This window comes from Oncorhynchus gorbuscha, unplaced genomic scaffold (genome assembly GCF_021184085.1).
Source record: "Oncorhynchus gorbuscha isolate QuinsamMale2020 ecotype Even-year unplaced genomic scaffold, OgorEven_v1.0 Un_scaffold_1156, whole genome shotgun sequence".
Taxonomy (NCBI): Eukaryota; Metazoa; Chordata; class Actinopteri; order Salmoniformes; family Salmonidae; genus Oncorhynchus; species Oncorhynchus gorbuscha.
In genome coordinates, this window is record NW_025746022.1 from 139,743 (window position 1) to 153,568 (window position 13,826).

General features: G+C 44.3%; 1 protein-coding gene across 1 annotated transcript; it reads right to left on the reverse strand.

Annotated features, from left to right (window-relative positions):
* Positions 1-1,401: 1,401 nt before the first annotated feature.
* LOC124021639 (zinc finger protein 180-like) lies at positions 1,402-9,306 on the reverse strand. Its single transcript, XM_046336774.1, has 2 exons — positions 8,825-9,306; positions 1,402-2,802 (listed from the first exon to the last, which is right to left on the reverse strand). Exons 1-2 carry the CDS (start codon positions 9,069-9,071, stop codon positions 1,658-1,660), a joined length of 1,392 nt encoding a protein of 463 aa, XP_046192730.1. The 5' UTR covers positions 9,072-9,306; the 3' UTR covers positions 1,402-1,657.
* Between the last annotated feature and the right edge of the window lie 4,520 nt (positions 9,307-13,826).

Genomic DNA, 13,826 nt, shown 5'->3' on the forward strand with positions numbered 1-13,826 from the left:
GAGAACCAGTCTGACAGACTGTCTGGATGAGGACACTGAGAACCAGACTGACAGACTGTCTGGATGAGGACACTGAGAAGACTTTCTAGATGAGGACACTGAGAACCAGACTGACAGACTGTCTGGATGAGGACACTGAGAACCAGAATGACAGACTTTCTAGATGAGGACATCAAGTCGCGTAACATCGCTCCAATCAGGCTGCGTAACATTGCTCCCATCAGGCCGCGTAACATAACTCCAATCAGGCCGCGTAACATCGCTCCCATCAGGCCGCGTAACATAACTCCAATCAGGCCGTGTAACATCGCTCCAATCGGGCCGCGTAACATAACTCCAATCAGGCTGCGTAACATCGCTCCCATCAGGCCGCGTAACATAACTCCAATCAGGCCGCGTATCATCGCTCCAATCAGGTCGCGTAACATCGCTCCAAACCGGGGCAGCATAACATCGCTCCAATCACCCGCGTAACATCGCTCCCATCAAGCTGTTCTTCACTACTGCTGACAGGAATCCCAGTAAGGCTTCTTTCCAGACCTCAAACCAAAAAAAAACATCACCCCTGTTTTATAAAACCTCTATTGGCTTCCTGTTTAGGAAGCTTCCTGTTTTCTCACCTCTATTGGCTAACTGTTTTATTCATATTTTGGCTAACTGTTTTATAAAACCTCTATTGGCTTCCTGTTAAGTATCAAATGTCAGATTGTGCTGCTCACCTTTAAGGTTCTCCAGAGTTAATGCACCTTCACACATATGCTACAACTTCTAGAGAACTACTCCCCAGCACCACACTACCATCATCAGACTAACAGCCTACACTATTCAGAAAAAAACTGTTGCATTAATCAAGTCCTTTTTATAATCAGCACCTGTTTTATTCTGACATAGTGGAATAATACTGATGGGAACATTCATGGAGGTATTGAATGTTTTTAATGTCCAACGTTATCATCAGAACAACATGTTCATATTCCTCGATGACGCAAATTAAGTTATTTATAATAATATATAATAATATATGCCATTAATAATATATAATACATGCCATTTAGCAGACGCTTTTATGCAAAGCGACTTACAGTCATGTGTGCATACATTCTACGTATGGGTGGTCCCGGGGATCGAACCCACTACCCTGGCGTTACAAGCGCCATGCTGTACCAACTGAGCTACAGAAGTCAACGAAACACAACAACAACTAAATTAAAGAGGTTTCAAGGTTAGAATAAAGAAATCTGAATGATATTAATCTACTTGTTCATTTACAATTTGAAATATCCAAATCGTCAAATTAAACATCCACATTTGTATCCATTCAATTAATCAAAGCGGAATACACATTTCATTTGATTAAATCAGATTTGAGATATTTGGAGGTTAAAATAAAAAAAACAAATGTAGGCCTAATTGTGAGTATGATTTTATATATACAATTAAATTTCATGTCAACATCTAAAAACAAAAATTCTTAATCAAATACATAAGTCAGAACACAGCCTCTCTTTTCTCTCATGTGATTTCAGGTCCTCTGAAAGTGTATTTGGGCAATGAGGAGCAGTGGTATGTCTTCTCCTCCCATGTTTGTACTTTCTCATGCTCTTTCAAGTCCTTTAAAAGGAACAAAACCCTTTTCACACTGGAAAAAGAGGTGAGGCTAGCCAACTTTGTGTGTCACCTTATGCATTTTCAGGTTCCCTAACCAGGTAAAACGCTTTCCACACTGACGGCATTGGAACGGCTTCTCTCCTGTGTGTGTCATCTCGTGCGTTTTCAAGTTCCCTAACCGGGTATAACTCTTTCCACACTGCGAGCATTGGAATGGCTTCTCTCTTGTGTGTATTCTCTTATGCACTTTCAGATGCGATGACTGGAAAAATCCCTTACTACACTGAGAGCATTGGAAAGGCCTCTCTACAGAGTGTGTTCTCTCAGGATTTTTCATGTCCCCTAATGACACATACTTACTTTTTTCACACTGGGAGAGGTTACATGGCTTTTCTCCTGTGTGTGTATACAGCTTATGTGATTTAAGGGACCCCAACCTTCTAAAACTCTTTCCACAATGCGAGCAGTGGTAAGGCTTCACTCCTGTGTGTGTTCTCTCATGCTCTTTCAGTTGCCCTGACCAGCTAAAACTACTTTTACAATGGGAACAGTGATAAGGCTTTTCCCCTGTGTGTGTTCTTTCATGTGATTTCAGGTCCCCTGATCGTGAAAATGTATTTCCACACTGAGAGCATTGGAATGGTTTTTCTCCTGTGTGTATTCTCTTATGTATTTTAAGGTTCCCTAACTTCGCAAAACTCTTTTCACACTGTGAGCAGTTGTAAGGCTTCACTCCTGTGTGTATTCGCTCATGCATTTTTTGGTTCCCTAAACGGGTAAAACTCTTTCCGCATTGAGAACAGTGGTAAGGCTTTTCCCCCGTGTGTGTTCTTTCGTGAGATTTCAGGTCCCCTGATCGGGAAAATGTCCTTCCACACTGAGAGCATTGGAATGTTTTTTCTCCTGTGTGTGTTCTCTTATGCTCGTTCAGATGTGATGACTTGAAAAAACTCTTTCCACACTGGGAACAATGGTAAGGCTTATCTCCTGTGTGTATTCTCTCGTGTTCTTTCAGTTGCCCAGACCAGCTAAAACTCTTTCCACACTGAGAGCAGCTGTAAGACTTCTTCTCTGCGTGTGTTCTCTTGTGGTTTTTAAGACTCCCTAAATGGGTATAACTCTTTCCACACTGGGAACAGTGGTGTCGTCTCACTGGTTCAGACGTCTCTGGTTCCTCTGAGTCGGGTCGCTCTTCTGTTAAAGATAAACAGAGTGGTTAAAACAGGGAGACCTGAATGAAATCTCCACAAACATTTTAGTCATTTAGTCAGACCCTCTTATCCAGAGAGACTTACAGTCAAGTGCTCTTAGCATGTGATGCATGTGCTCCATTGTCTCTTAGCATGTGTTGCATGTGCTCCAATGTTCACATGACCCATGTATTTTACACTGTGTGGCTTTAAGGGAATAGTATGGTCACTATTCAGAGCAACTTGCAGTTAGTACATCCATCTTAAGGTAGCTTGGTGAGACAACCACAACAGTGATAGTAAATATAGTTTCCATCCTCAATGAAATGGAATAATTTATAATGACCTGGCCTGTGTCCCATAATAGAACCACCCAATGGTATTATGCATTGACATACACATAATTAACATTCTAAAATATGTCAGAATAATGTGGGCTTGCCTGACTAAATAAACAGCATGCTCCCCACACAAACACACTATTGAAGTCTGTCCATGTGGTAGTGGTCAGTCTGTCCATGTGGTACTAGTCAGTCTGTCCATGTGGTACTAGTCAGTCTGTCCATGTGGTAGTAGTCAGTCTGTCCATGTGGTACTAGTCAGTCTGTCCATGTGGTAGTAGTCAGTCTGTCCATGTGGTACTAGTCAGTCTGTCCATGTGGTAGTAGTCAGTCTGTCCATGTGGTAGTAGTCAGTCAGTCTGTCCATGTGGTAGTAGTCAGTCTGTCCATGTGGTAGTAGTCAGTCTGTTCATGTGGTAGTCTGTAGTGGTAGTAGTCAGTCTGTCCATGTGGTAGTAGTGATAGTAGTCAGTCTGTCCATGTGGTACTAGTCAGTCTGTTCATGTGGTAGTAGTCAGTCTGTCCATGTGGTAGTAGTCAGTCTGTCCATGTGGTAGTAGTCAGTCTGTCCATGTGGTAGTAGTCAGTCTGTCCATGTGGTAGTAGTGATAGTAGTCAGTCTGTCCATGTGGTAGTAGTGGTAGTAGTCAGTCTGTCCATGTGGTAGTAGTGATAGTAGTCAGTCTGTCCATGTGGTACTAGTCAGTCTGTCCATGTGGTAGTAGTCAGTCTGTCCATGTGGTAGTGGTCAGTCTGTCCATGTGGTAGTGGTCAGTCTGTCCATGTGGTAGTAGTCAGTCTGTCCATGTGGTAGTAGTGGTAGTAGTCAGTCTGTCCATGTGGTAGTAGTCAGTCTGTCCATGTGGTAGTAGTCAGTCTGTCCATGTGGTAGTAGTGGTACTAGTCAGTCTGTCCATGTGGTAGTAGTCAGTCTGTCCATGTGGTAGTAGTGGTACTAGTCAGTCTGTCCATGTGGTAGTAGTGGTACTAGTCAGTCTGTCCATGTGGTAGTAGTCAGTCTGTCCATGTGGTAGTAGTCAGTCTGTCCATGTGGTAGTAGTCAGTCTGTCCATGTGGTAGTAGTGGTAGTAGTCAGTCTGTCCATGTGGTAGTAGTGGTAGTAGTCAGTCTGTCCATGTGGTACTAGTCAGTCTGTCCATGTGGTACTAGTCAGTCTGTCCATGTGGTAGTAGTGGTAGTAGTCAGTCTGTCCATGTGGTAGTAGTCAGTCTGTCCATGTGGTAGTAGTCAGTCTGTCCATGTGGTAGTAGTGGTACTAGTCAGTCTGTCCATGTGGTAGTAGTCAGTCTGTCCATGTGGTAGTAGTCAGTCTGTCCATGTGGTAGTAGTCAGTCTGTCCATGTGGTAGTAGTCAGTCTGTCCATGTGGTAGTAGTGGTAGTAGTCAGTCTGTCCATGTGGTAGTAGTCAGTCTGTCCATGTGGTACTAGTCAGTCTGTCCATGAGGTAGTAGTCAGTCTGTCCATGTGGTAGTAGTCAGTCTGTCCATGTGGTAGTAGTCAGTCTGTCCATGTGGTAGTAGTCAGTCTGTCCATGTGGTAGTAGTCAGTCTGTCCATGTGGTAGTAGTCAGTCTGTCCATGAGGTAGTAGTCAGTCTGTCCATGTGGTACTAGTCAGTCTGTCCATGAGGTAGTAGTCAGTCTGTCCATGTGGTACTAGTCAGTCTGTCCATGTGGTAGTAGTCAGTCTGTCCATGTGGTAGTAGTGGTAGTAGTCAGTCTGTACATGTGGTAGTAGTCAGTCTGTCCATGAGGTAGTAGTCAGTCTGTCCATGTGGTACTAGTCAGTCTGTCCATGTGGTACTAGTCAGTCTGTCCATGTGGTACTAGTCAGTCTGTCCATGAGGTAGTAGTCAGTCTGTCCATGTGTTAGTAGTCAGTCTGTCCATGTGGTAGTAGTCAGTCTGTCCATGTTGTAGTAGTCAGTCTGTTCATGTGATAGTAGTCAGTCTGTCCATGTGGTAGTAGTCAGTCTGTCCATGTGGTAGTAGTCAGTCTGTCCATGTGGTACTAGTCAGTCTGTCCATGTGGTAGTAGTGGTACTAGTCAGTCTGTCCATGTGGTAGTAGTGGTAGTAGTCAGTCTGTCCATGTGGTAGTAGTCAGTCTGTCCATGTGGTACTAGTCAAATGAAAGCCAGTCAAGTGGCGGACACCAACGCCGCCCTTTAGGACGAGCTATATACTGCAGAGGAGAGCCCCTGAGGAAAACGAGGCTACGTGCCGACGATCTCCACCACCAAGCTTGACCGTTGCTATGAGGTTCTTGCTGTGGAATGCAGTGATTGGTTTTCACCAGACATAACAGGACCCCATTATCATGGAAAATGGCTCTCTCATACATGACAGTAGTGTTTTTTAGATAAAAAGATACGTGTTTATAAAACACATCAGGCCAGGTTTCCCAAAAACATCTTTGGTGACTAGTAAGTATGTTTTAAACTTCCTGCTTCAGGCTGAATGTGTCAATATGTAGTTTATACGTGTATATAATCTATGAGCAGATATTGTCTTCTCGCAATTTGCTAAGAAATCCCTTCCGCCTCACTTTATTCAGAGAAGATCTCCGCTAAACATAGAATCAAGAAGTTTATCTGACAGTGACCTCCGATAACTTCAGGACAAAGTTGACCAGGCCTGTAAATACACAGTTGACCAGGCCTATACATACAAGGTTGACCTATAAATACACAGTTGACCAGGCCTATAAATACACAGTTGACCAGGCCTATAAATACACAGATGACCAGGCATATAAATACACAGTTGACCAGGCCTATAAATACACAGTTGACCAGGCCTATAAATACACAGTTGACCAGGCCTATAAATACACAGTTGACCTACAAATACACAGTTGACCAGGCCTATAAATACACAGTTGACCAGGCCTATAAATACACAGTTGACCAGGCCTATAAATACACAGTTGACCAGGCCTATAATTACACAGTTGACCAGGCCTATAAATACACAGTTGACCAGGCCTATAAATACACAGTTGACCAGGCCTATAAATACACAGTTGACCAGGCCTATAAATACACAGTTGACCAGGCCTATAAATACAAAGTTGCCAAAGTCTTACAAACAATTTACCCTTCGCTAAGCACTGAACCCCTTGATTACTGTTGCAACCCCGGACAACATTTTCCCAGGAGGCCCCATTCCCCAACTACAGGAGAAAACCCCTCACAATGATCTCAACATGCGTTTTTAATACACAATCAAATTAAACACGGCCTACCGCTTGTTAATCAGAAAACTCTCTGGAAGGTTGTGGTGGACAGCAGACGAAAGTTGTATTCATAATATAGCTAATTTAGCTAGCTAACATACATTTAGAGAAGTTTTGCCATGGTTCTCATTGGCTTTCATGCATTCTAATATAACAGTTCTGACTACATATTTTATATAGGATTGAGGTCAGGGCTTTGTAATGGCCACTCCAATACCTTGACTCAAATCAAATCAAATCAAATTTTATTTGTCACATACACATGGTTAGCAGATGTTAATGCGAGTGTAGCGAAATGCTTGTGCTTCTAGTTCCGACAATGCAGTGATAACCAACAAGTAATCTAACTAACAATTCCAAAACTACAGTCTTATACACAGTGTAAGGGGATAAGGAACATGTACATAAGGACATATGAATGAGTGATGGTACAGAGCAGCATACAGTAGATGGTATCGAGTACAGTATATACATATGAGATGAGTGTGTAGACAAAGTAAACAAAGTGGCATAGTTAAAGTGGCTAGTGATACATGTGTTACATAAGGATGCAGTCGATGTTGTAGAGTACAGTATATACATATGTATATGAGATGAATAATGTAGGGTAAGTAACATTATATAAGGTAGCATTGTTTAAAGTGGCTAGTGATATATTTACATCATTTCCCATCAATTCCCATTATTAAAATGGCTGGAGTTGGGTCAGTGTCAATGACAGTGTGTTGGCAGCAGCCACTCAATGTTAGTGGTGGCTATTTAACAGTCTGATGGCCTTGAGATAGAAGCTGTTTTTCAGTCTCTCGGTCCCAGCTTTGATGCACCTGTACTGACCTCGCCTTCTGGATGATAGCGGGGTGAACAGGCAGTGGTTCGGGTGGTTGATGTCCTTGATGATCTTTATGGCCTTCCTGTAACAACGGGTGGTGTAGGTGTCCTGGAGGGCAGGTAGTTTGCCCCCGGTGATGCGTTGTGCAGTCCTCACTACCCTCTGGAGAGCCTTACGGTTGAGGGCGGAGCAGTTGCCGACCAGGCGGTGATACAGCCCGCCAGGATGCTCTCGATTGTGCATCTGTAGAAGTTTGTGAGTGCTTTTGGTGACAAGCCGAATTTCTTCAGCCTCCTGAGGTTGAATAGGCGCTGCTGCGCCTTCTTCACGACGCTGTCAGTGTGAGTGGACCAATTCAGTTTGTCTGTGATGTGTATGCCGAGGAACTTAAAACTAGCTACCCTCTCCACTACTGTTCCATCGATGTGGATAGGGGGTGTTCCCTCTGCTGTTTCCTGAAGTCCACAATCATCTCCTTAGTTTTGTTGACGTTGAGTGTGAGGTTATTTTTCCTGACACCACACTCCAAGGGCCCTCACCTCCTCCCTGTAGGCCGTCTCGTCGTTGTTGGTAATCAAGCCTACCACTGTTGTGTCGTCCGCAAACTTGATGATTGAGTTGGAGGCGTGCGTGGCCACGCAGTCGTGGGTGAACAGGGAGTACAGGAGAGGGCTCAGAAGCACCCTTGTGGGGCCCCGTGTTGAGGATCAGCGGGGAGGAGATGTTGTTGCCTACCCTCACCACCTGGGGGCGGCCCGTCAGGAAGTCCAGTACCCAGTTGCACAGGGCGGGGTCGAGACCCAGGGTCTCGAGCTTGATGACGAGCTTGGAGGGTACTATGGTGTTGAATGCCGAGCTGTAGTCGATGAACAGCATTCTCACATAGGTATTCCTCTTGTCCAGGTGGGTTAGGGCAGTGTGCAGTGTGGTTGAGATTGCATCGTCTGTGGACCTGTTTGGGCGGTAAGCAAATTGGAGTGGGTCTAGGGTGTCAGGTAGGGTGGAGGTGATATGGCCATTTTGCCACAAATTTGGAAGTGTGCTTGAGGTCATTGTCCATTTGGAAGACCCATTTGCGACCAAGTAACGTAAACCATATACAAATATGATGATGTCATAATGAATTCATGACACGTGATTGAACAAATACGATGATGTCACAATGAATTCATGACACGTGATTGAACAAATACGATGATGTCATAATGAATTCATGACACGTGATTGAACAAATATGATGATGTGGGGCGGCAGGGTAGCCTAGTGGGAAGAGCGGTTCAAACCCCCGAGCTGACAAGGTACAAATCTGTCGTTCTGGCCCTGAACAGGCAGTTAACCCACTGTTCCCAGGCCGTCATTGAAAATAAGAATTTGTTCTTAGCTTACTTGCCTGGTTAAATAAAGGTAAAATAAATGAATAAAATAAAAAACTGAACGAAGCACTGCATGAAGAGATATGGGAAGCATTTGATCCATTACTAACAATACAGTACAGACCAACATATCCAAGTGTAGAACTTCAGTAGAATGCACCTTAAAAACCACACAATGATTCAACAACAGCAGAGGATGTGCCTCTGTTTTTAAAGACAATACTCACTGGAGTTAATCAGATCTCCAGTCTCCTCCTCCAATGTGACAGTAATCTCGCCCTCCTCCTTCAATCCAAACTCTTCCTTTTCTTCTTTAGCAATAAAATCCTCTTCTTGCACTCTGAAGTCTTCTTCCTCTTTTTTCACCGTAACTTCTTCCTCTTTCACTGTAACCTCTTCCTCTTTCATGAGAGTTTCTTTCTCCGTCCAGCAGACCTCTTCTTTAGCAGGGAGGGAGTAGTTTAGTGAGTTCATGGTCGGGATGCTAGCTAGCTAGTTAGCATTAGTGCTGAACTAATTTAGCAAACCAGCTAGCTGACTACTAACAACGTAAAATGAAATTAAATGCGGCAACTAGCTATACAACATAAGTTTGCTTAAAACACAGAGGCTAATATACACAGAAAGTGTATAAAGAGCTTTAATGTTTCGGCTATATTTGCTAGCAAGCTACCGAAGAGGCTTAACTAGCTGTTGTTTAAAGAAGCGTCCCGTCCACTAGATTATACGTCACACCAGCAGCTTCGCCTGCAAAACGCCCTCTATTGACTGGAGTTGGTAACGCAGTTCAGGGAAAAGTTTATTTTATTGCCATTTACGAACTTGAATACACGACATGGGTACATGTATTTCACAATATAGTTTGTCTATGGACAGACTGAATGAGTTGCAATGTTGTACAGCAAGCTTGGGCCCAACTAGTCAAGCAGTATGTTAAGGGAGGGGGCCATAGCATTATCATATCATTGAAGTACAGTTTTGCTGTCTCTGTAATCAAACAATGCCGTATGTATAGAACATTATAGGAGACGCAAACATGAGTCACTGAGCCACTTTGTAACATGGGACGATTTCTGCTGTGAGTTCTTGTGCAGCTTGTTGTTTCTCTTTGCATGCACACATCACTGTATAATCTGCATGTGTACTTTGGACCCAGTACAGACAGAAGGCAGATCATTACTGTAGAGGCTGATCAGGAGGGGCCCCAGTAAACAGCTAGGCCTGTTTCCACACGTGCAAACTGCTGGCTTCCCCAATAGCATAGGCCTATACACTTGTGGTTTGAAACAATCCACATCTATTTAAGTGTTTTGAATCATTTTATTTAGACAGGAGTAATTATGTAATTTTGGCAAAATCACAGTCTCTGATATGTATTATAATCCAAGGGGCAAAAGACAGGTCGTGGACAGACAAAGGATCATAAACAAGGTCAGAGTCCAGGAGGGAGAGAATGGCAGGCGTGCTGGAGGGGAGGGCAGGGCAGGCAGAATGGGCAGGCAGGCGGGTTCAGAGTCAAGGCAGGCAAGGGTCAAAACTGGGAGGACCAGCGATGAGGGGGCAGGCGCACGGCAAAACCACACTTGATAAGAGAAGACGAACAGACAGACAGATAACACAGGTATAAATACCCAGGGACTAAATGGGGAAAACGGGTGACACCTGGAGGTGGGTGGAGACAATCACAAAGACAGGTGAAACAGATCAGGACAAAGCATCTGAACTGTGAACCGCCAACTTTCCTTTCTAATTCACAAGAGGCTGAAGCCAGAGATCTGTATATAACGACGAGATGCCCATGTCTCCACCATAACAACGTGAGTCGTTGTCCCTAAAACGTGTATGTAGACGACAAGCTCAGTAATGCATATTATGCCCATAGGAACGCATTGGGCTTATTCAGGACAGGTTCTGGGCAGGGACTCTGCTATCCTAGTTCCAGGAGGAAGATGGACAGGGACTCTGCTATCCTAGTTCCAGGAGGAAGATGGACAGGGACTCTGCTATCCTAGCTCCAGGAGGAAGATGGACAGGGTCTCTGCTGTTCTAGTTCCAGGGGGAAGATGGACAGGGACTCTGCTGTTCTAGTTCCAGGGGGAAGATGGACAGGGTCTCTGCTGTTCTAGTTCCAGGGGGAAGATGGACAGGGACTCTGCTGTCCCAGATGGACAGGGACTCTGCTGTCCTAGCTCCAGGGGAAGATGGACAGGGACTCTGCTGTCCTAGCTCCAGGAGGAAGATGGACAGGGACTCTGCTATCCTAGCTCCAGGAGGAAGATGGACAGGGACTCTGCTGTCCTAGCTCCAGGAGGAAGATGGACAGGGACTCTGCTGTCCTAGTTCCAGGAGGAAGATGGACAGGGACTCTGCTGTCCTAGCTCCAGGAGGAAGATGGACAGGGACTCTGCTATCCTAGCTCCAGGAGGAAGATGTACAGGGACTCTGCTGTCCTAGCTCCAGGAGGAAGATGGACAGGGACTCTGCTGTCCTAGCTCCAGGGGGAAGATGGACAGGGACTCTGCTATCCTAGTTCCAGGAGGAAGATGGACAGGGACTCTGCTGTCCTAGTTCCAGGAGGAAGATGTGCAGGGTCTCTGCTGTCCTAGCTCCAGGGGGAAGATGGACAGGGACTCTGCTATCCTAGCTCCAGGGGGAAGAGGGTATTCCCAGAATCTCTATGTTAACCAAGGGGTTTTTAAATGTAACCTCAGTAGGTTAGAGAAGAGAAAAGGGCGGAAGCGGTATTTATGACGGTCATAAACCTTTCCCCCAGGCCAACGTCATGACAGTGATGTGGACACCAAGAAACTCTCGACCTGCTCCACTACAGCCCTGTCGATGTTAATGGGGGCCTGTTCGAACCCGCCTTTTCCTGTAGTCCATGATCAGCTCCTTTGTCTTGGTCACATTGAGGGAGAGGTTGTTGTCCTGGCACCACACTGCCAGTTCTCTGACCTCCTCCCTGTAGGCCATCTCATCGTTGTCGGTGATCAGGCCGACCACTGTTGTGTTGTCAGGAAACGTATTATCTGTAAGACGAAAGAGAAAATGTATCAGCTTATTGTTCAATTATTATGACGTTCTTTCCAATACAGAAAGTGTAGTAACTATTGTTTCCAAACTTTCCAAACTGCGTTACCCACTCCAGCCAGCAGATGGCGACGAGCGTCTTTCAGTTGACTCTTCTTGCGTGACGTATAATGGACTGGACGGACGCTTCTTCAGGGACAACAACACGGATACTATTTCAACCACGTCGGTAGCTTGCTAGCCAACATAAAACTGAAACATTCAGGTTTTAAATATGTTAATGTTCATTAGCTGATCTCAGTGTTTAAAAACATTTCTGTTGACGTATTAACTGGTTAACTTGAACCTAATTTGCTTGTTCAATTTGCAAACTTGTTAAAGATTGATACTGAGCCAAGCCGCTAATGCTACCTAGCTAGCAAACTAGCTAACATCCCTGACCATGAGTTCACTAAACTACTATTCCCCTGCTAAAGAAGATGGCTACTGGTTCAATTTGCAAACTTGTTAAAGATTGATACTGAGCCTAGCACTAGGTTATTCGCTAATGCTAACTAGCTAGCTAACATCCCTGACCATGAGCTCACTAAACTACTCATCCCCTGCTAAAGAAGTGGATGTCTGCTGTCCGGAGAAAGATGCTCTGGCGCTGAACATTGTCGTGAAAGACGAAGAGGAGGATATTACAGTGAAAGGAGAGAAAGAACCGCTTAGAGAGGAAGAGGATGCTTTCTCAACAAAGGTGAAGAAGGAATACGTTTTGGGAGTGAAAGAGGAGGAGACAGAATATCTCATGAACACCCGTGAGTACTGTCTTAAACAGGGACACAAACTATGCAGTTGTTGAACTAATGTGTGGTTTTAAAGTGGCATTCTACTGAAGTTCTACACTTGAATATGTTGTTCAGTACTGTAGGAATTGTTAAAGGGTCGATCTGCCATTGGTTCATATATTTTGGGGTCTTTTAAATTAGATGTATTAACTTCTCCATGTGGACTATATTAAAGTCCCCCCATCTTGTATAACAGGCTTTTAAAATTCAATATTGAAGCATAATCTCTACTTAAAATAACAAAGGGACATATTCATGCCTCTTGTAAGACCCTATGATTTTATGAGACGGTTATAAGTTTACTACTCATTTTGATGTTCTCATTTACACAGGAGAGAGACATGACTATGGTGGATCCTCTGGGGGGCCTCAACAACAAAATTCAATATTTGAACATATGTTCTATCTTCAAATCAAATCAAATCAAATTTTATTTGTCACATACACATGGTTAGCAGATGTTAATGCGAGTGTAGCGAAATGCTTGTGCTTCTAGTTCCGACAATGCAGTGATAACCAACAAGTAATCTAACTAACAATTCCAAAACTACAGTCTTATACACAGTGTAAGGGGATAAGGAATATGTACATAAGGATATATGAATGAGTGATGGTACAGAGCAGCATACAGTAGATGGTATCGAGTACAGTATATACATATGAGATGAGTGTGTAGACAAAGTAAACAAAGTGGCATAGTTAAAGTGGCTAGTGATACATGTGTTACATAAGGATGCAGTCGATGTTGTAGAGTACAGTATATACATATGTATATGAGATGAATAATGTAGGGTAAGTAACATTATATAAGGTAGCATTGTTTAAAGTGGCTAGTGATATATTTACATCATTTCCCATCAATTCCCATTATTAAAATGGCTGGAGTTGGGTCAGTGTCAATGACAGTGTGTTGGCAGCAGCCACTCAATGTTAGTGGTGGCTATTTAACAGTCTGATGGCCTTGAGATAGAAGCTGTTTTTCAGTCTCTCGGTCCCAGCTTTGATGCACCTGTACTGACCTCGCCTTCTGGATGATAGCGGTGTGAACAGGCAGTGGTTCGGGTGGTTGATGTCCTTGATGATCTTTATGGCCTTCCTGTAACAACGGGTGGTGTAGGTGTCCTGGAGGGCAGGTAGTTTGCCCCCGGTGATGCGTTGTGCAGTCCTCACTACCCTCTGGAGAGCCTTACGGTTGAGGGCGGAGCAGTTGCCGTACCAGGCGGTGATACAGCCCGCCAGGATGCTCTCGATTGTGCATCTGTAGAAGTTTGTGAGTGCTTTTGGTGACAAGCCGAATTTCTTCAGCCTCCTGAGGTTGAATAGGCGCTGCTGCGCTTCTTCACGACGCTGTCAGTGTGAGTGGACC

Excerpts from the sequence above, each read along its gene's own strand:
- LOC124021639 (XM_046336774.1), bottom strand. The coding sequence starts at position 9,071 with ATGAACTCACTAAACTACTCCCTCCCTGCTAAAGAAGAGGTCTGCTGG. Across the intron at positions 2,803-8,824 it reads TGGAGATCTGATTAACTCCA|AAGAGCGACCCGACTCAGAG; the intron begins GTGAGTATTGTC and ends TATCTTTAACAG.